This window comes from Musa acuminata, chromosome BXJ1-11 (genome assembly GCF_036884655.1).
Source record: "Musa acuminata AAA Group cultivar baxijiao chromosome BXJ1-11, Cavendish_Baxijiao_AAA, whole genome shotgun sequence".
NCBI classification, from domain to species: Eukaryota; Viridiplantae; Streptophyta; class Magnoliopsida; order Zingiberales; family Musaceae; genus Musa; species Musa acuminata.
In genome coordinates, this window is record NC_088337.1 from 8,206,758 (window position 1) to 8,229,592 (window position 22,835).

The following is a 22,835-nucleotide window of genomic DNA, read 5'->3' on the forward strand; positions in this document are numbered from 1 at the left end:
CGTATTAATATAGATATCAACGATATTTCTTTCTTCTCCTTCAATGTTGAAAAAGATGTAAGGAGAAAGAATGCGAACGAGGAAGGAGGTCGTGGGTTGACTTAACTAGGGTTGAATTAAATTGGTTGATTGATTTAAAGTTCGAATAGATCGTAACTCGATTCACGATATTTTGAGCCGGGTCAATAAAAATGATAGGCTAATAAAAGTTTTAAACTCAATTCAAAATTTCTCTACATGACAAGTAGCTCGGATAGTTAGTACTCGAGTATTCGTGTTCCTCTATTATGAAACAAGCTTACACAAAAAGTAAATAATCACCCTCCTAAAAATAATAGTGGAGGCTCAAAAGTCCCTAAAATTAGCTTTAGTCCCTAAAATTAACTTTATATTTTAAAAAAAAATTAAAGAGGATGATTGTTTTCCACAAATCTAAAATTGTTAGTTAAAAAATTAAAACCAGAATAACTTCGAACACACAATAAAACCAGAATATTTCCCATTTTTATAATCTTTGTACTAAAGAGTTAGTTAAAAAATTACAAATCAATCTTGTTATGGTTTCTTGGAGTTCTACATTATTGTTTAAAAGCAATATAACTTCAATCACACGATTTTATTCAGCAAAATAATAATAATAACCTTCACAAAAGAAAATAAAGTAACCCAACTTGTTTTACGATGGAGCTAATTCGATCTGATATATGATAGCTCCCACAAGAGTTACTGCAATTCTAGTCAAATTTAAAGACACAAAATCCTGTTGATCACGACAGTTAGTCCATCTGCCTTGAAAAGGTACTTCAAGATATTTGCTAGCAAAATCTCATGTTCGTTCCCAAAGCAAACTGTTACAGAGAGTCAGCACCATCGATCCACCTCTGATAGGCAGCCAACGCCTCACGTGGCATGTACTCGGCCACAGTATGTCCAGCTCCCTATGCTAAGAAACATGGACATATTAAAGGATGCTGTTAAATGAACATAATATCATTTTGAAAGCTTTTTTAAAGTGCAAATGTCTTGTAGCCACAAAGACTAATATGTTACATTGACTGTAGAGTAATAGTATATTATGTTCGTACGGATTGCATTCATGTTGAGGAGGAAGTTGAATTACATGGACGAAATTTGCGAAACAAAAAGGTTTGAACTCAGGGATAAGCAATTACTTGTCCAGTTGTTAACAATATGCAAAATTTTAATAAGAAACAATAGCATGACGCTCGTCAGACGGTAGGAAGACATACCCCTCTATCTGGTCGTCAACAAGCCACGGATGCCATTTTGCAATCACAGAATAATTCAACGCTCAGATCCACTGGAGTGTTGCAGTATATGGGAGCACCATGTCATGATCCCCACTAAGAAAACAAACACAGCCTCTTACATTACTCGGGCTTAGAAAGTTAAACTGTGATAGATGCTTGTGTCGTACATTTGTGTTAATTTCTTATCCAATATCTTCCAAAGATACACATAAATTGAACCACTAAGATGGAGTTCTAGCTGTATTCAAATAATGATATTTCAACATATATACATATATATATATATATATATATTGGTGTGAAGTTTGCTGGCATTACCATTAAAAAAAGGCTATACCTAATTGATTTGTTCATATTTAATTAATATAAATTTCTCATGTTCGTTATTTGTTTTCAAGTACTCAGTGAATATAATAAATAGATTTGAATAATTTTCATAATTATTTGTTTAAGGTAATTCCGAATTCCTATAATATTTACATCTACACGAGTCTAAAAGATTGAAAAAGTTGCAATGAACCTGTAAACAAATATTCATACTTTCGTTTCACGGGCAACAAAGAACTTAGGTCAGGATGACAAAGGGAGAGGCCAATGAAAGATATAAAGGAAAAGACAGACATTGGGATGGTGGATAATAACATGAAGGTTGATGATCAATTTGGAAAGAAAACAACATGACGAGGGAATGGCATGTATAGAGCTCCAATATTATCATAACCGTGTTAGACTACACAACCATATAAAAAGAAAATGGCAGATACAAAGTTTATTATGGCATAAAATTTAAGAAAGCAGGGAGATGACTAAATAAGGAGGGGAGCTGTCCAACATGAATAGAAACCATACCCATAGATGAAGGCTCTATAACCTTTCTTTGTCAGATTCAAATGAGACGGTTGATGGTGGATAATAACATGAAGGTTGATGATCAATTTGGAGAGTGAAACAACATGAGGGAATGGCATGTATAGAGCTCTAATATTATCATAACTGTGTATGACTACACAACCATATTAAAAGAAACTGGGAGATACAAAGTTTATTATGGCATAAAATTTTAAGAAGGGAGATGACTAAATAAGGAGAGGAGCTGTCCGACATGAATAGAAACCATACCAATAGATGAACGCTCTATAACCTTTCTTTGTCAGATTCAAATGATAAGGTGTCAAGTCCAAGATGACTCTCAAAGTTTATTTGTTTGGTGCACCTTATCTAAGGTCCAGAAACTTCAGCCTGAAAAACTAAAAGGTATTATATGAGAGCAAGCTATAGTAAGCATATCCATAAAATTAACCAAAAATTTTACTAGGAGAGGTACATATATCAATACTGACAATCAAGGTAACTGTAATCTTGCAATGAGTTGAAGAATAAAGTTTCTAAAGAAGTCCAAAACTGAAAAATGGACATAATGTCTCCACAAGTTCGGCATCATAAGCATTGATTTGGTCAAGAGTTTCATCATGTTTGTGATAATCTATCATTAGGTGTTATCAAATAAATGAAATATGGGACAATGAAATTTTACCAATGACTCTCGAAAAAGGTAAATTTCTCAAATATATCAATGATATATAAATAATAATAGAAGTAAAATTGCATACATCATAGCATGAATATAGCTCTTACTGGCATAGCATGTAGAATCTGCCTTGAAGTTTCCAAGTCAAGAAGTCTTTTTGGGGCCATTTCATACTCCTATTTAAGAACAAAGCAACAAAAAATCAGGTTTTCCAAAGGACCATTGTAAACACCAAATTCAATTGCATATCACCGGAAGTCTTCACAAATATTTTCTTTGTTCAGCATAGTTTTGATATCAACTGCTATTTGTATAATTCAAATTTGTTCTTTTAACATTTGTTACGTACATGCAATTTAGTTATGTCAGCCATCCTAAGGAAGTATATAAACTTTCAACATGAGAAAATTACCAGACATCATATAACCACATAAAAGTGTTAAAGAAATTACTAACATGGCAATAAGGACTATATTGAGTCTCGCCATGGATGCTCTCATACGTTCTGAAGGAGTCATATTTATAGGCTACCATGTTGTTTCCCATGGTAAAATGACACGGCAAGCAAAAATGTGGTCTTTATTTATATCTTTAATATGCTGTAGTCAAAAGTAGTATTATTACCGGATAGGACAAATCAAACAAGACCAAAATTTGTCTTACCCATTGAAAATTTTCCAAGTTCCTCAAGCAATCATGGTTACTGTTGCCAAAATATTTCCCTTCACATGAGTTAACCAAATCCTGAAACAATTCAGAAGAATAAAGATCTAGTTGATCCATGTATGACATAAGCGTATCAATTCCCCATATGCTTTTCTTCACATTACGAGCACATTTAATATTGGAGTCACTGAATGGAACTATTTTTCAGTAGCAAAGAGGAGTTATGCATGACAAGGTGGAGACCTCGTATTGTTCATCTGGTATTAGTCCCATCCTATGCGCAAATGGAACCTTGAACTGCTTTCAATATCCAGATTCATTGCTGCATTGCCTAATGAGTAGCCCTGAGATATTTTGTAAGAGAAATAAAGAACTTAAGCTTCAGGCCAACTACATTGTTAGTAAAAACACTAAGAACTTCATTTAGCATTGGATATCACAACCAATATTAACGACAACAGTTAGTATCAAATTTAACCTTGAAATTTAGCTTCGGGCCTTTATCAGATTCAATACCTGAAATATAGATCAATGCAGCACATCAAAAGAAAGACAAGGAAAGAAAATTGAAATTTGAGACCTTGATCATGCATACAAAGCAATAAAAGAACAGTTTTATCCACTGGTTGGATAATCATGTCGATCACCTATATTTATGTATTTCATGTGATAGATCTGTTTTGTGGGCACACTTTTCACTACCTCTTGAGCTAACACTGGTACTAAAACTCCACTATATGAGCAACCAGCCAAATAAAAGGGATTTGGAAGGAATTCGGGATACTCGGAAAACCACTACAAACATCCATTTTATGTTGGTAAAATAACAAAGATTATTGGGTGTGAAAAGATGATAACCATCACTTTCCAAAACTTTATTACAAATTCATATAAATCTGAAACTGTCCGAGTATCATTTGTAGTGTAGTCAGTTGTGTCAGCATAAGAGTATCCTGTTCCTGCTGGAGAATCCATAACAATAATGCTAGATACCTGCAAATTTCTTCTAAGTTCAAGTGATGTTGGGGATCATATTGCCAAGAAAAAATACTTTCGTAAGGAAAAAAAGCTTCATGATTTCTTATGCAAATCAATTTAAAAATGCACTAATTAGACAAAAGTGATCTAACATAAAGTTAATAATAAAAAGAATCATCAAAGAAGCTTTGGTTTGTGACTAAGAAATATATGAATTAATGTCTTTCGAAATGTAATTTTGGAGCTACATTCTCAAATCATAATTAATTACCTTGCCAATGAGGAATCTCCTCCTTAGGAGTTATAGGAGATAGAGAGTTTTATCAAAGATATACAATGATTAAAGGGTCAACTGGGAAGCTTTTCTTGCATTCGCTGCTTTAGGTAATGCAATCAAGCAGCCAATTGGGCTGTTGTTTATGGAATATGAAAACCGACATGTTTTGGAAGGAGCAATTTCACATCCACTTTTTGTAATGTCCTTAATAGGTCGTTTTGTAGACTTTTGAAAAGCTAATATAGTTTTTTTTTTCCTGGAAAAAAAAAAGTTCCATAAAGGGCACTTGTGAACTTGTTACCTAACAGTTCTTGGATTGACATCGAGTTAAACTTTGAAAGTAATGATTTTGACTTCATCACAAGGATAGTCAGTGTGGTATGGAATTTTTTATAAATTATAAGATTAACTTTGATTTTCTATAACAATATAACATAATACATCCTAGTCAATCACTAAAACAAACAAACAATTTGCTACAATGTAACAAAAAAAAAAAAACATGTACAATCATAATAATTCATCTGCAAAAATTAGATTTAGCAACTTAGTCCATGAGTAGGGATTTTTCTTTACTTTTGGTTGTCCATTGGAGTGAACCAATTCGGGCTCTAACTTGAAAGGGCCTGAATACAAAAAAGGAGAATCATATATTGGTCCATATAAAGAAACTAGGTGTCGTAGCTATGATATCATGTCACTTTTATAATTATCCACACGCTTTCAAGCAAAAAAAAAAGTTTTGAATCTAGCATTTAGACTGGAAAAATCACTTTAACATTTGGTCCAAGTAACCTTCAATTTTAAAACTTCATCCAATAAATTTCACATATAATGATAACATTTTTTTGACAATCTAACCATTTATTGTCAATCATTTATTTCCTAAAAATGTATTTCTTATTAATCACAATTGACTAATTCAATAATTATTATGTTTCAGTGATTTAAAAAGTGCTCGGTGCCAAAAGGTACCAAGGTACAAAAACACTCGGGGTGCTAGGCGCTCGCCCGAGTGAAGCGAGACACTAAAATATAAAAATATATAATATAATTAATTAATATAATTATTTAAATAAAAATATGATATTAAATTAAAAATCTTACAGAATCACAATATCACATTAACAAAAAATCTCAAAATTCAAAACAATAACAATAATTTCAAATAAATAAAAAAAGCAGTATTAAAATTAAAATAATATATTATTAATCTAATAAATAAATAAATATTGTTACTAGTATACAGTTAACAGTATATTGTTAATATATTGTTAACAATATACTATCGAGTCGATGTGAGAAGAGGGAGTAGGAGTAACAATAGCGGAAGTGGGAGCAGGATCGATAGTGGGAGCAGGAGCGACGATAATGGCGAGCAGCGATAGTGGCAGCGGCAGCGGTAGTGGTAGCGGTAGCAGCAAGCAGCGGTAGCAGCAACGGTAGCGAGGGAGTAGTGTTAGAGTAAGACTGAGGCTGCTGACTGAGAGAAGCAGCAGTGAGCAGTGGCTGCAGGAGCGGGAGCGGCGAAAGTGGCAGCGATGGCAACGACGACGAGCAGCGACAGCAACAATAGTGGCAACGGCAGCGGAGAACAGCGACAGCGAAGAGGGACAACGACAGTGGAGAGAGGCAGCGATAGTAGAGAGGAAATGTCAGTGGCAAAATTGCGAACAGGGTTAGGGTTGGGGAAGTCACAAGAGGGATGCTCGGAGGCTGATATCGGTGCTTTAGTTGGTTTGATTGAACCAACTAAAGCACCAAAGACCGAACCAATGTTTTCCAGAGACCGAACCAAACGTAAAACATTGGTTCGGTCGCCTGGATTAACTCGGGCGCTCGCTCGAAGCACCCGGTGCCTGGGCTCGGAAGAGCGCCCAAGCGACGCCTCTTTGAAGCGAGGCGCCTGGACATGAAGCGAGGCGCTCAGGCGATGCCTCGCCTCGCCTGAGCGCCTAGGCGAGCGCCCGAGCGCCTATTGAAATCGTTGCTATGTTTTATATAATATCATATTAAATGTCATTTATAGTTTAAGCATCTTTAAGTGACTCTTTTATTTGAAAATTTTCTTGTGAAGAACTTCACTTAATAATACATACAAAAGTTTATGGTTAATTTCTCATGGCACATTACCATTAAAAGTTGCAAACGTAGTATCATAATCAGAATCAGGGATTGTTGTACCGCCCAAAATGGTATGGTTTGGGTGGTATGTACCGATCAGAGGCATGGACTGATACGCGGACCATCCTGTTTCGTGCGGTCTGCATTGAAATAATAAAAAAAAATAAAAAATGGTGGGCCCTAGTCCATTTCAGTGTTTAAACAAAAGGCATATTAGGGCTCTTCTCGCGTACGAAGCCACGACACAGCCTCTTCGCCGCTATGATGCAGCAGTAAATCTGCCTCTTTGCCGCTTCATAGCTGCAGCGACGCTACCTCTTTGCTGATTCGCATTGCGATGTTGCAGCGGCACTGCCTCTTTGCCAGTTCGCCGCCATGATGCTGCAGCAGCGCTTTTTCTTCACTGCTTCACTGTTGCGATGCAGCAGCAGCATTGCCTCTTCGCCGCTGTGATGCTACTGCTTCCCAGGTATCGTTGCACTTCTTCTCCTTTTCTTTCTTCTTCTTCCTTTCTCCTTCTTCCTCCTCTATTCCTCCACCGGACCTTCCTCTTCAACCTCTTTTTCTTTCTCATCAAAACATCGATACACAACGATGTACCGTGTGTTGGTACACCGGCCTGACACGGACTTAGCTGGTTTTGCCTAAGTCGTGCGGCACCCTTGCGCGTCCGTCCGCAAAGGTCAGCCTCCCCGAAGCCTCCCATTGTCCCTTAGGACCAACAAAAGAGAGAACGGGTTAAAGAGAACGCCTCAAACGGGATCCACAAGCAAACATGTCCGAAAAACACTTCATAGACAAAGCAAATTACAAACAGACTTTACAAGCTCTGAACAGTGGCACAACAAAGGGTAAAATGGTCCATTACAGACCGAAAAGCTCTCGCACGTGTCTACATGACACAACCTTTATTTACAAGCCTAAAGAGGCCACCAACCCAACTAAAATGGGACTATTAAGCCTTCGGCCGCCCCTTTACATGTTGTACAAGGCATGAACATGCCAATAGACACGGACAGATATAAGCATTACATCAAACACCTTGTTTAGAAATTTGTCCGTGACATTCTCCCCCACTTATCCCTTCGACGTCCTCGTCGAAGCCTTTGTGAACACTGCAACTCTTCGCCTTTGCTGAGTCTTCAATCTTCTGCTCCAGCTGCAATGCGCCTCCTGGTTCCCAACTGCTCTCCGCTGCTGTTTCTGAGTAGTCGAACCTTTGATCCGCCATGCTGCTTCAACTCGCCAATGACTCTGACTCTGGTGTGGGGTTGGCTGAGTTGTATTGATCCTCGTTGATTCCTACGGATCCACCAAATGAAGGAAAAGACCATTCTTACTGCGCCAGTTTCTCAAAATTTCCACATGCTGCTTGAACTGGGTGGATGCTTGTTGGAGCTTTAACGAGCATCGCCTCACAAACTTCTGAAGTTTTGGGTCCTTCCTCCACAAAATCTGCTCATTGACTCTTCTTTCAGTTAGTTGTCACATCCAAGTAGGTTCGCATCACTTCCGCTTTCGATTGGCATTTCGTTGGGAAATGAAGCGGACAATCTACTCTCAGTAGCACTGATCACCGTTGGTGAGGATTTGACAACTATTGTCTTCCATTATCTTCGAAGGGTCTTTGAACTTGTGCAGAGCTCCTCTGCTGGATAGATAAGAGAACTGGGGTACTCGGTTTCGCCCATTCTCTTAAGAGTTGAGAAGGCAAAGGTTACTTGACTTCGCCCGCCTCCTCGAGGTTGTACTTCATGCATCGAGCTGGTTACTGGCCTTCGCCTGCTCTTTGCTCACACTTCTGAAGCACTTGAAGTGTTTGCACTCCTTGCGTTGAGTTAGCTACTGTGATTCACCTTCTCAATGCCATTGAACTTCTGGAATGCAGGAAGTTTTCACCCCAACTTGGAGTAATTCTCTGATAGATGAGGTCGCCTCTGGGATTGTACCGTCTTCTCCATCAACCCTGCCGCCTACTCCACTGAGTAGCAAAGGTACAGCACCACGTACTGCTTGCTTCGTTCCTTGGTCGTGCACTCTTGCATGACCCGAAGTCCTTCACTTACGGCTATCTTGATGAGAAACTTGTTGGCACCGGTCTTACGAAGTTTCTTGGCCTCTGCCCTTCAGCCTTGTCTCGGTACTTGGAGATTGCCTCTGCATGCTCCACCTCCTCGGCCCCTTTCACGACCAAGCGCTCTCCCTCCGTGAGAGCAAGGGATCAATGACTTTGACGGAAGTTCCGCCTCTGCGGTACCATGGCGCTGCCATGCCCATGGCCCTACTATCCGTCACCTCGCATCTACATCCCTTTTCTTCACAATCAGTAGATATGCCTTCGTGACACTCCTCTGAGTCCACCTCCATTCTCACTGATTGCTTGATTTTGGGTAGCTAAGTCCCTCTGGACTTGTCGTCGCTTCCTCGCCCCTTTCGACCTCCTGCTTCAACACCTCTGTGTTCTCCAAGCAGTCTGTTTGGTCGATGGAAAGATAGACTACAACTCCCATGCATGGCCTCTGCCATCACATTGTAGGGTTTGCACCGATTCTGTTCTCCTTAGCTTCCTTGGTAGCAACGTTCGCTTACTCGACCTTGTCCTCTGACTTGTCGGGCTCCCTTAAGCGAATATGAGCTCTGGAGCAGTCCAACTCTCCAGCTGCTTCGATCATACCTCTGCATGATCAAGTCCCTCTCATGGGACTCACTGGTACTTGCATTCGAACTTTTCCCTTGGTGGAACCCAGCCCCCATATGCTGATGACCAAGGTTTTCATCCGATGCAAAATTCGGTGCACGCCCGGAAGACCCGCCTCTGCGGTACCATGGCCTTCACTCCTTGAATCCATAGCCCTTCTTGCCGTCGTGTTGTTCACCAAAGCGGAGCTCCCAGTAGCTCCCGATCATACCTCCATATGATCTAGTCCCTCCCGGGACTGTGTCGTGTGTGTCGCATTGCCACGAACTGTTCCACCACGATCCGCTGCACCATGTCACCTCCTGGTGACATCTCCATTGCATTCTGATCCTTGTGGAATAAACTCGAATTGTGAACCCTCCATGTGTGGCCTCTGCCAATACATCGCAGGGTCTCCTCCACCTTCGATTTTGTTCGCTCCTTTGGCAATCGACCTTCATCCACCCACTCTTGGGTCACACCTAGATGAAGCACCACTCTAGGACAGTCCGTCGCCTAGTAGCTCCCGAAGTCCCCCGACTTCGCTGCAATTAGTGCACCATTGTCTGGATCCTGGGCCTCTGCCCCAACCAGCACAATTTCCGCTGCGCACCGCTTCCCTCATGGCAACTTGAATGGCAACACTGTGGCATATTCTTCAAGAGTACCCGCCTCCGCGTCCTCTTGCCCCGTGCTAAGGCCTTCTGAACCCAACTTCGCCTTCGCAAATTGAGTCGCCTTAGTTCCTCCATCAAATGCTCCTCCGAGATAAGGTGCATGTGCCCCGAAGCTCCCTTCGTCTTTGGCACCATGCAAGATGAGTCCGCTCTGTCAGAATGAAGGACCCATGGAACAGCATGATTCTACTCCTGTCTCTGCAAGAGTTCATGTCCTTGACCTCTGTCTAGGGAAAGCACTGTGCCTCTGCTCCATGTTCCAACTTCTATGCTGGCTCCCTTCATGCGGCTTGGGTACTTCGCCAAGTTACACCCAAGTTGCTCCGCTCCTCGTTTTTTGCATTGAGTCGATGGTGGCCCTCGTGCCCACCATTCCACGGGTCAGCCCTCCCTTGAGTCCGATCTCCATATCGACTCCAAGTGTGCCTCCATTTGAGTTGCTTTGGATTGCTCCCCCACTTAATCTCGCAATGCATCCACCAATGCATTCTCTCAAGCGAGATCATGCGACGACTCCTCGCCGCTTACTCAGTCCATTGAGCTTCGTGGAGTTGTTGTTTGTGATGTACTCCTCCTCAACATGTGAAGTCCGTCTCACATGATTCTCCCTCTGGAGTGCCGAGACTTATCCCTCCTGGATAACTGTCCCGTTGGAGCAACATCTCTCTTCGTTTCGGAGACCACCATCCCCTTGGACTACTCCGATCTGCTGAACAAACTGTGCATTGTTCTGCCTCTTGCAAACGCACTTGCTAGATTGCGCCTCCACGTCAATACAGCCACCGCTGCACCCCTCCAGGCCTAGCAACATGCTGAACTCGTTGCACACTTCAGCCTCCTCCGGACGTATCCTTCGCATGCCGAAGAGAAAGTTTCAATGATCCATGGTGCCGAGTCTCGGTCGCCTTGGGATGGCCACGAACATTCCGTCGTCCGCATACAAGCCCATGCATGAGTACCAAATTCTTCGAGTTAGCAATTCCCCTCACCTCTGTGAGCTTTGCATAACTCTTTTGGTCGTTGCGCAACTCATTCCACCTTGCATGGTCTCATTCTTGCCAAGCGCCTCGCTTGCCTAGAGCACCATCAAGTATAGTTGTCAACGTTGAGCCGTAGCTCAAACTCAGCCATCCCAACCTTTGTGCGCTCCAAATTCTTCCAAGCTTGCCTGTTCTCGTGGTGCCTCTTGCGCGAAGGGTTGGCCATTCCTCTAAATGCCAATTTCAGATGCCCGCTCCTCTGAGCGACTCTTTTCCCTACATCTCCATGCCCGTTTTCCCTCAAACGATCGCGCGTTGCTGACTGCCCTCAACGCAGCCCCGCTAGGTCCCCCACGTTTGCATGTCAAGTGTTTCTATGAGTGCTTGTCCCGCTCTGATACCATATGACACGGACTTAGCTGGTTTTGCCTAAGTCGTGCGGCACCCTTGCGCGTCCGTCCGCAAAGGTCAGCCTCCCCGAAGCCTCCCATTGTCCCTTAGGACCAACAAAAGAGAGAACGGGTTAAAGAGAACGCCTCAAACGGGATCCACAAGCAAACATGTCCGAAAAACACTTCATAGACAAAGCAAATTACAAACAGACTTTACAAGCTCTGAACAGTGGCACAACAAAGGGTAAAATGGTCCATTACAGACCGAAAAGCTCTCGCACGTGTCTACATGACACAACCTTTATTTACAAGCCTAAAGAGGCCACCAACCCAACTAAAATGGGACTATTAAGCCTTCGCCCGCCCCTTTACATGTTGTACAAGGCATGAACATGCCAATAGATACGGACAGATATAAGCATTACATCAAACACCTTGTTTAGAAATTTGTCCGTGACAGGCCGGCTGGCACACTGGCTCCGACCATTAAGTAAAACCTTCATCAGAATAATTAGATTCTCCACTAGCATACCTCCAATAATTATTAAAGATCAAACATTTCACCATTCAACCATACAAAATCATGTTGCTCATAACTAGATACAAAGATTCTGTTTTTATCAGAATCATCAGAATGTTTTTGATCATGTAACAATACAAAGATTCTGTTGATTTGACATGTTACGAAAAATTTTAAAGAAACTAGAGTCTATTAGGAAAAATGAGTTATTTTTTCTACTCAATTTTCATTTATTAATGAATTTAATTTATAAAATCTTGAGGATGCACCAATCTCAACCAAGATACAAGTGGATTTTTTCAAACCTACATGCAGCACTTACATATGGAGAGACACTTGCCCTCCAAAATTAGATTTTTCGGTTTGTTGTGATGTGGACGAACTTGTATTTTTTTGTTATAATTAGTAAAGGCTAATTTCTTTTTTTGAAAAAAATAATACATACAACACAAGCCATATGAAAAAAATAATACATAAACCAAAGTTTTATGGGCGGGGCATACTGTTAATACGAGCAACGCATTCCTTCTCCACGACAACTAGAATGGATCTTCATTTGCCCTATTCACCATACAAGACAACCTTAAAACCAACAAAAATTTCCCAATTCTCAATCACTATCTTCTTCCAAGAGCAAGAAATTGTACCTGAGGAACCACAATTTGAGTCTTGGAATTCAGCAATGGGAACCCTTGACCAAGAAAGAAAGCCCCTGAAACATCCTCCGAATAGGAACGGAATCAACGGGATCCTTACCCGTTGGCGTTGAGTAGGAATCTTGAAGTGGCTTCTCGTTTGGCCTTCTTGAACCCACGGCGGAAACTCCATCCAAACAAGCATCAACGCCGCCAAAGCAGGAAGGATCAGAACTCGGTCCTTCTGGACCAAGAACTCCGATGAAGGTTGACGGAAATCCATACCAGCCAAACACTTCGTGTGCACATCAGAGACCACCACAAGCTGATCGCCAGCTTGAAGAACAATGGTCCTCCAATTTCCATAGGCCGCACTTTCGATCGCCAGCTCCGTCGTGAAGAAGCACCCACCGGATTTACCCAGAAAAGCTCCATTTTATGGGGCCTTTACCTGAGACGACTCGTCCTTTCAGAATCTATCCGGAAGTACTAAATCGCCCCAAATGTGCAAAAAGCTTCCAAATCGGCTTTAATGAATCAGCATAACCGATGAATATAAATAAATGATGAAAACATTTTTTTAATTTAAAAGAATAAATAAATAGCGAATTTGATTAGTACGATTACATAAACTTTATAATTAAATAGAAGATTAATTAAATAAGAAACGTTTTAAGATTCTTGAGAATTAAGAAACGGAAAATATGAGATATGAGTAGAGAAAGAAACGTAAAAGAAAAAGTTGAGAAACGAGAGAAACCAAGGAGAGCTCGGTGTCACGAAGAATTGATTATGACATCAACGAGTCTATTTTTATCAATAAATAATAAGTTATACAGAATGATTAGTGGATTAAAAATTTAATCACCTTCCGAAGAACATATTAAAGAAGATATGGATGATGATTTTTTTAATTTTTTGAAACCTCATTATTATCTAAATTTGATAAAAAAAATTATAGATAAAAAAAATAATCTTGGATAAGTTTGAATATGTGATAAATGATAGAGATCTTTGAGTCTCTCCGATTAAAAAAAAATTAATCGTAACAGAGAAAAAGATTTTCGAGTATTGAAATCTCTCCAGCGAAAACAAATGAAAATATTGTTTCATGAATCTCTAGAACTAAATAGGAAGAGGAATCTAATTTATCTTACAAGATATTTAGGAAATAGATGTATATCCAAATAAATTAGGAGAGTGTATATGTAAAATAATCAAGATACATCAAAATAAAAGTGAAAATCTCTTGATAGAAGAAGATAAAAAAAGTGACTTCATCGTATATGACAAATTCCCTAAGTAATATTTATATCGAGGTTGAAGATGCTAAGATCATGCAACAACAAATTTCACATTATGATATGGTCAATATAATTATTGCAATATATATTTTATTTTAATTTAATGATTTTATTTTCATCTGAACATAAAAAAAAAAAAATTTTAACACCCTATGCATAAGAAATTTTGCAAAGTCAAACCGATTGATTGTTGAAGATTCAAAAGAAGATATTATTGATGGCTAGATCAACTACACTATCAATTGTGCATTTGAGGTTTAACCCAATAATAACTTCTCATCATGTAATCTCTGACTTCAAATGCAAAAACATTGATTCATTAAATTTATTGAACCAGAATCATTTACTCAAAATATTTAAGCTCAAATTAATAATAACATAATCATCCGATGTTTATAAGTTAATTTAAATCTTTATACACTTTTAATATCGAAATAAAAGAAAGTTTTATACACTTCATTTGTCATATACTTTACTCTCATAACCGAGCTTAATAAAATATTCTTTTCTCATCAACCTAGAATATCTTTTTATCCCAAACAACCGAGAATGAGAAGATACAATGTAGTGTCAAATGAGTACAACTTAGTTCAAACATGACAAATATACTACCGCTATTGATGGTGTCGATCAGCCTCAGGCAGGGCGGAGCCATCTGTAACATGACACAAAAGATGCATGGTTTCATGGCACAAATGAACATCTGATTCTTGAGATATGAAAACCATCAGAGTGTGGCGGATCGGATTAACTCAATCACGTGAATCAACCTCCAACCTCCAAACTAACATTGACAAGCTTGCTATTTGGCTTTATGGCTTAATCCCTCTTGTTATAGATTTCAACAGCCTAATGTAGAATGCTCCTGATTCTGAAATTGCTAACAAACAGTACTTTCATGGAGCAAAGTTTATGCTCAAGTGTTAATCATTTTACTGTGGCTGGATGTGCATTATTCAAATTGAACATGAAGCCCTGATTCCATTTGCAGCACAAAGAAATTATAAATGTCTTAGAAAAGAGAACAAGAAAGGAACATATCTGCAATCAACAATATGATAAGAAAATTTAAGTTGACTACATTCTTTATTATCACATACAGATCTACCTAAATTAGTTTTAATCATGGATTTCTCTTGAGCTCCTAGTCAACTTTGCTTAATCGTTGTACCTAAGATATACTAACTAGCAAAAGTTGATGTTGCAGATTTGAACCACATTTGTTGTTTTAAGAATAATGATGATTTCCATAGCTAAACTTCAGCAGAAATCACATATGGCATATTGCAGGGATGTGACATTGAAAAGATTACCAATAACCTGCAATTTTCAGCTAACATAGACCTAATAATAATAAAAAATATAGTTCTGGAACTTGTTGCCTTAATAAAAATCTTTTATGATCCAGGCTTTTAATCTTTTTTTTTCTCTTTCTGACACATATTTTTAACCAAAATTAGCTGAGATTAGGAAGTTGAAAGAGCAAAGATAATAAAAAGGGCAAGTTCATTAGCAGGCAATAATTACTGGATGTCAAAAGAAGGATGTGTTTTGTACCAATATATAGACCATATGTGCATGAAGAGAATTGATCCATCCAAAGATTTAATCTCAATCAACATGATTAAGAGCAAAGGTTGAGACATTACTAGTCGCCCACCATCAATAGTTTTGATGGCTGAGGAGGAATCAAAGTTTCAATTCACACAACAAATGAAGGGTCGAGAAGAATAAATAAGAGAAGATAAAGATCCAACAATAAAGTATAGATCAAGATCACAAATTCCCAAGTAAATCCAGTGGGTTGGACAACCATGGATGCAGCCAAGTCAAATTCAACTAAAAAGTAGCCTTTCGTGCCAAGCAACAACCAGACACTGGGCCCTCTCACCAGTTCACAGAACTATGCACAGGCAATTACCAAATCATTCTTCCAATAGATCACAAGAAACTTACTAGATTGGCAACAGACAGGAGTCCTCTACACTTGGTACTATGTGACTGCAAGAAACCTTTAGCTCATGTCCTTGATTGAATCACCCATCTATCTCACCGACCCAACTTTACAGCAACCCAGCGATGAGGACAGAGATGGAGTGCACAACCACACTAAACTTCACCAAGAGGAGCCGGCACCTGCACCTGCACCTGCACCTGCACACATCATAAAAAGACTCACCACAAGGGATAAGGAAACAGCATTGCATTTAACTATATCTTGCCCGCATAGTGCTGCTGCCCTCTGCAGCAGCAATGGCCACACCAACCGAGGTGGTGGCCATGCAACAAAAAAGAGGAACATGGTATCAAAACAAGCCTTCGCTTCTTCTTTTCTGTTCACCCAAGAAAGAAGCCTATACAAGACCAAGTCAAAACCTAGAGAAGTAGAGGGATCAGATACCCTCAGGAGCTGAAGTGTCGGAGTCCTCATTTGCTTGGGAGTAGTGGGTGTGCTTCCTCGAAGAGCCCTTGCATAAATGGACGGGGTACTTGAGAGCATTGAGCTCCAGCTTCCTGAGGGCAGCCCGTCCCAGGTCCACACCGCAGATGTCCGATAGCCTCACGAGGTAGAGCAGGACATCAGAGAGCTCCTCCCCAAGATGTTCCTTCTCATCCTCCTTCCAGTCAAGCAACCCTTTGGGCACCTCACCTTTCCACTGGAAGATCTCGGACAGCTCCCCGACCTCTCCCACCTAAAGAAGTAAACACAACAGCAGGCACGGATCTGGGGTTAAAGCACAAAAAAGAATCGCTAGGGACGAAGAAAGAGTCGGTTTTAGAAGGTCGTCGTCTCGTTCCTCCCAGCACAGGCATGCACAAGGGAAGGAAGCATAGGGCAAAAAAGGACATGAAAGAGAAGATCGTGAAGGGGGGGGGAGGGGAGTGGAGGAAGGAGTACCAGGGCTAGCAGGAGGTTTCTGGGGCTGTGGAATTGGTCCCAGTCCCTCTCCCTTGCGAAGTCTGCCATCTTCTTCCGCAAGCTTTCTAGGGTCACCCCTTCCTCTCCTGCCATGCCTGAGACAGCCCCTCGGGTCGGTGCCGTTTCGTATGTATGTATTATTCCCAGGACCCTTTTTGTAGGTGTCCTTGCAGTTTTAGTGGGCCACGATACCCAGGAGACAATGAAGGGGACAAAATGGAGTCCGGTGCTGCGGTTCTCCCTTCCCCAAAACGAATATAAAGATAAAAAGCTTCTGCTCCCTTCCCCAGGAGAGAAGACATAAAAAAGAAGCAGAGGCGTCGTTGATGAAGCACGGCACTTCCTTTCTCTCTCCATATATATATATATATATATATATATGCTTTAACAGCGGATTGAAAGTGTAGGACAGTGGTAGGAACGGAAACGCGGTCCAGCTCGCCAAGTAGGGTCCAAAATATCAAGTGAACATATTTTTGCCCTTTAAACAACCCATGAGACAGTAGTTTTTTGTTTTAACCTTAGTATCTATATCTGACATGCTGTGCTATTAAATGTAACACCAACGTTAAATGTATCTATATGTATGTATGTATATATATATATATATGTATGTATGTATATATATATATGTATGTATATATATATACATACATATATATATACATACATATATACATACATACATATATACATACATATATATATATATATATATATATATATATATATATACATACATACATACATATATATATATATATACATACATACATATATATATATATATACATACATACATATATATATATATATACATACATATATATATATACATACATATATATATATACATATACATATATATATATACATATACATATATATATATATACATATATATATATACATATACATATATATATATATACATATATATATATATATACATATATATATATATATACATATATATATATATATACATATATATATATATACATATATATATATATATACATATATATATATATACATATATATATATATATACATATATATATATATATATATATATATATATATATATATGGCTTCCTTCTCACACGAGAATCGAATAGACTTACAATTGGCTATCACCAGAACATTCAAGTCATTGAAAATCTAATTCAGTCCAAACTTACAATTGCAATTAGCAAGAGCAGCATCATGTGATATGACCAGAAAATGAAATCTTTCAAAAGAAACACTTGCACATAAATAAATTAGCCAAAATATCAAAAAATAGGTTATGCTAGTTGATAGGGTGCATTTTGGCCCTACGTGAACCACCGACATACGTTGCAGACCAATGCGACACCGTACGCCTCCAAAAGCACGGGGTGCATGCTACGTCAAGTTCCAACGGTATGACTGTGTCGCCTGACCACCCCAAGAGCTGGGGGCGGTGTTGTCTACTGTTATAGCAGTATCGTCTGATGCCACTCAAACACCCCCAAAGATGTCATCTCGTCAGAGCTATTGTTCGACCCCCAAAGTTAACGGCCATGCCGGACAAGGGCCCGACCAATTCCCGCACGCAGGTATAAATACCCCCGACCTGATCCAGGAAAATGGGAGACAAAAAAAGGGAATAAAAATTAATCTAACTTGCTCGTCGAAGGGGCCAAAGTCAAGACACACCCGACGAAGGCCTTTTTACAGGGAGGTGGTCGTCATCAAGCCGCAGGCGCCTTCACCTCGAAGTTGTCTCCCAATACGCAGAGGAGGGCGACCCAGTGGCTCGGATCCGACCGGTGCTAGTCTCGTCTCCCGTTCCAAAGAGGAGCTCGCGTGGTGAGAAAGGTCGCCATCTATCCTGGGGACGAGCGGACACCTCTTCCCACAAACGGAGGTCGGGGTCGACGGACCTTAGAAAGACAACCCTCGCATTCCCCCCAGAAGTTCCCGACGTCGGCACGTGGGCCTAACCGTGCTGACTCATCAGTCATGGTACCTTTGTTTCTCAATAGATTGGTGCTAGAAGGAGGGCCCATGTCGCAGAAACAACTGGCGGGAACGCGCCCCGAGAGGGAGCTCCTGATCGAGCTCCCTTCCGCTGAGCCAAAGGACAAGCCCTCTCCGCCCCTGCGGACGGTAGGATTCCGGCTTCAATGCTTGATCGATACTGATGCCTGTTCAACGACCCGGGACTGTCGCCCCCGGGGCTCGCCCCGGGGGGCCCGACCGTGACGCCCGAGGCGTTCCTTAGCCTAACCAAGCAAGTATAGACCATGGCAGGCATGATGCATACACTCGCCCTGATCATCCCCCAAATCGGGCGGCCCCTGACGCCCCAGACCGATCTGACCCGGCAACCCCCGAACGGGGAACAGCTCGGGGTTGGGGGAGCCTCTAGGCGGGCAATGGACCCGAGGGGTCCTCCCAAGCAGGACACGCTCGCACCTTGTCGAGCCACCCCATCTCATTTGGAGCCTGACACTATATCATCTGACTCGGCGGACGACTCACTTAGAGCCTAGTTGTCCTGGGTCAATCAGCGCCTGGATGCGTTCCAGCGCGAGCTTCGAAGGTCGCATAGTGAGCCCAGCGAGGGCACTTCGGGTGGGTCCCCCTTTACCCAGGAAGTACAAGACAAGCCGGTACCCCTCAACTTCGGTTCCCAACATTGGAAACATACGATGGAGGCTCCGATCCCATGGAGCATGTCTTTGTATTTCGGGCCCAGATGGCCCTTTACGGCACCTCCAATGCGTTGATGTGCCGAGCATTTCCGACCACTTTGTGCGGCCCGGCACGGACCTGGTTTAGCCGGCTGCGCTAAGCTTCAGTCTCGTCCTTCGACCAGCTGGCTCAGGAATTTGAGCAAAGTTTCCTCTCCAACGCGTGGCCTAGGCCCTCTATAGCCACTTTGCTCGCACTATCTCAACGCGAGGACGAGTCGCTCTCTCAGTTCGTGGCATGGTTCGCCACCGAGATCCGAGGTTTTCCGGATGCTCACCCTTCTCTAATCTTGCAGGCCTTCTGATGGGTCTCAAACCTTCAAGGTTCTTTTGGTCGCTGATCGAGAAGCCGCCAGCGACCATTTCTGAGATGCTTCAACGCGCCAACCAGCATGTTGCCGCCAAGGCTTTGGTGGCAGGGAGGCGCACGAAAGGCAAGAAGTCGCGGATGGAGTTGTCTCGAGGAATGGCCTCGGTGGTCCCGATGCCTCCTCGCCGGGGGCCTAACCGACAAGAGCTACTGCTCCCAAGACCACCACCTCTCCTCCTAAACGCATCCCGCACCGAGATCTTCGTCCAGATTAAAGAGATGGGCATCTTGCAGTAGCCTCGCCCTATGAAGGCTGCCCACAGAGACCAATCTAAATACTGTAGGTTCCACTGGGACCACGGCCACGACATGGAGGACTGCCATGACCCCTAGAACCAAATAGAAGCACTAATCCAGAGAGGCCACCTTGCATGCTATCTCAAGTCCCAGGAGGCAACTCCGCACCCTAGAGGGCCCCCCGAGAGACAGATCGACGTCATCTCTAGTGGGCCGGTAGCCGACGGCACTAGCATGACAGCAAGAAAGGCCTACGCACATAGTACAGTGGAGAAGCGTCCTTGGCCTGAGCACAAGCCTACAATTACCTTTGGAGCTGGAGAGGTCGAGCGCTCCCACCATGACGACGCTCTGGTGATCTCCGTCCAAATCGCCAATGCCCAAGTCAAGAGGGTGATGGTTGATACGGGGAGTTCTGCCGACGTCCTCTACTTCGATGCCTTTGGGAGGCTCGGTTTGACCCAGGAAAATCTTACCCCTATGACATCAACTCTTACAGGGTTCACCGTAGATTCCATCTCCCCGCTCAAAACCACAATGCTCCCCATCACCCTCGGGGAGGAACCGAGGATGAAAACAATAATGACCACCTTCATGGTGGTCGACCTACCATCGGCCTACAATGTCATCCTCGGCCGCCCGACCCTCAACAGGATCCAGGCGGTGGTCTCTACTTATCACAGAACCATCATGTTCCTAACCTCGGTAGGGATTGGGGAGGCTTAGAGTGACCCAAGGGAGTCGAGGTGATGCTACCTCATCGTAGTGGCTCTCCCGCCAAAGCCTCGCCCAACCCCGGTTCTCGACCCCCGTGAGGCACCTGTACCACAAATGATGCTAGAGCCCCAGGAGTAGCTTATCGAGGTGCCCTTGAAACAGGGCAAACCCGACCAGACCGTTAGAGTTGAGATTGCGCTCCCCGAAGCGAACCAACTCCACCTTGTCGATTTCCTAAGGGAGAACGCTGACCTATTTGGGTGGTCCCTTGAGGAGATGCCTGGGATCGACTCGGAGGTGGTGCAACACTGACTCAACGTCGACCCCAGGGTGCGGTCGGTAAGGCAAAAGCTTTGAAGGTTCACCCCCGACCGGCAGAGGGTGATTCGAGACGAGGTCGATCGCCTCATAAAGGCCAGGTTCATCGTCGAGGTTAAGTACCCTTGGTGGTTATCTAATGTAGTCCTCGTCAGAAAGCCTAATGGAAGTTGGAGAATGTGTATTGATTATACCGATCTCAAACGAGCATGCCCCAAGGACTGCTATCCACTCCCCAGGATAGACCAGTTGGTTGACGCCATCGCCGGTCATGAACGCCTTACGTTCTTGGACGCGTTCTCCGGCTACAACCAAATCCGGATGGCGACCCAAGACCAGAAAGATACTGCCTTCATCACCAACCGAGGGGCATATTGTTACAAAGTAATGCCTTTTGGCCTGAAGAACGCCGGCGCGACCTACCAAAGGATGGTCGACAAGCTTTTCAAATACCAGCTCGGGAGAAACATGGAGGTGTACATAGATGACATGATTGTAAAAAGTAAGGTCGTAGGGACACATTTGGATAACCTAGCGGAAACATTCCAAACCCTCAGACAGTTCAACTTGCATCTGAACCCAACAAAGTGCGTCTTCGAGGTCAACTCGGGGAATTTCCTTGGCTTCATCATTCATCGACAGGGAATTGACGCCAACCCAGAGAAAGTTCATGCCATTACTGAGATGCACTCCCCCCGCTCAGCCAAAGAAGTACAGCGACTTGCCGGGAGGCTGGCAGCGCTCAGCAGGTTCGTATCGCATTCAGGCGATAAGAGCCTCCCTTTTTTCTGAGTTCTTTGATGGGCCGACAACTTCACATGGACCCCGGAATGCGAGGAGGCCTTCGAGAAGTTGAAGGAATGCCTCGTCCGCTTGCCCCGGCTCACCTCGCCTGAACCAGGCGAGACCCTCGGCCTCTACCTGGTGGCCTCGCCACAAGCCATCAATTCAGTGCTAGTTCGGGAGGTACCACCGATGCAACAGCCGGTGCATTACATTAGCCACGTCCTCGGAGGGCCCGAAATACGCTACCCCCCGATCGAAAGGCTGGCTCTTGCCCTGGTCCTGACAGCCCGGAAGTTGTGGCCCTACTTCCAAGCTCATACAATTAGAATAGTCACCGACCAACTGCTACTGCAAACCCTATCCAACTTCAACACATCGGGTCGCATGCTGCGGTTGTCGGTCAAGCTCAACGAATTCGACATCCAGTACTCCCCCAGGACCGCCGTTAAAGCTCAGGTGCTAGCCGATTTCATTTCCGAGCTGACGCCTGAGGACTAGGCTATAGGGCGGCAAAGTGGCCGGGGCACATGGACGTTGCACGTAGATGGCTCTTCCACTTCTGAGGGAGCCGGGGTCGGTTTCGTCCTCAGAGGTCAGTCGGGAGAGGCCTATAAAAGATCTCTCCAATTAAAGTTCCGGGCCACCAACAACGAAGCTGAGTACGAGGCACTACTCCACGGTCTGCGTCTCGCTCTGGAGTTACATGTGGGCGACCTTGAAGTCTTCAGTGACTCC

At 42.6% G+C, this 22,835-nt stretch overlaps 1 protein-coding gene and 1 long non-coding RNA gene across 6 annotated transcripts; both read right to left on the reverse strand.

Moving 5' to 3' along the window:
- Positions 1 to 597: 597 nt before the first annotated feature.
- On the reverse strand, positions 598 to 13,234 carry LOC135597150 (uncharacterized). Of its 4 annotated transcripts, XR_010481132.1 has the most exons (10): positions 12,738 to 13,234; positions 12,594 to 12,651; positions 5,297 to 5,346; positions 3,944 to 3,981; positions 3,709 to 3,809; positions 3,463 to 3,543; positions 2,907 to 2,975; positions 2,391 to 2,510; positions 1,251 to 1,364; positions 598 to 943 (listed from the first exon to the last, which is right to left on the reverse strand). It is a non-coding gene; the product is annotated as an uncharacterized LOC135597150 (long non-coding RNA). The 4 variants fall into 4 exon arrangements; XR_010481131.1 differs by lacking the exon at positions 5,297 to 5,346 and having other exon boundaries at positions 598 to 938; XR_010481130.1 differs by lacking the exon at positions 5,297 to 5,346.
- Positions 13,235 to 15,760: 2,526 nt separating this feature from the next.
- On the reverse strand, positions 15,761 to 17,225 carry LOC103971165 (uncharacterized). Of its 2 annotated transcripts, none has more exons than XM_065089705.1 (3): positions 16,929 to 17,225; positions 16,431 to 16,722; positions 15,761 to 16,177 (listed from the first exon to the last, which is right to left on the reverse strand). In XM_065089705.1, the coding sequence occupies exons 1-3, from the start codon at positions 17,040 to 17,042 to the stop codon at positions 16,146 to 16,148; spliced, it is 438 nt and encodes a 145-aa protein (XP_064945777.1). In that variant the 5' UTR covers positions 17,043 to 17,225; the 3' UTR covers positions 15,761 to 16,145. The 2 variants fall into 2 exon arrangements, with proteins under 2 accessions (XP_064945777.1, XP_009383398.3); XM_009385123.3 differs by having other exon boundaries at positions 15,761 to 16,183; positions 16,929 to 17,215.
- Positions 17,226 to 22,835: the final 5,610 nt, after the last annotated feature.

Coding starts and splice junctions, on each gene's coding strand:
- LOC103971165 (XM_009385123.3), bottom strand. CDS start 17,042: ATGGCAGGAGAGGAAGGGGTGACCCTAGAAAGCTTGCGGAAGAAGATG. Junction 16,723..16,928: donor GAAACCTCCTGCTAGCCCTG/GTACTCCTTCCT, acceptor TTACTTCTTTAG/GTGGGAGAGGTCGGGGAGCT. Junction 16,184..16,430: donor CGACACTTCAGCTCCTGAGG/GTATCTGATCCC, acceptor TGATGTGTGCAG/GTGCAGGTGCAGGTGCAGGT.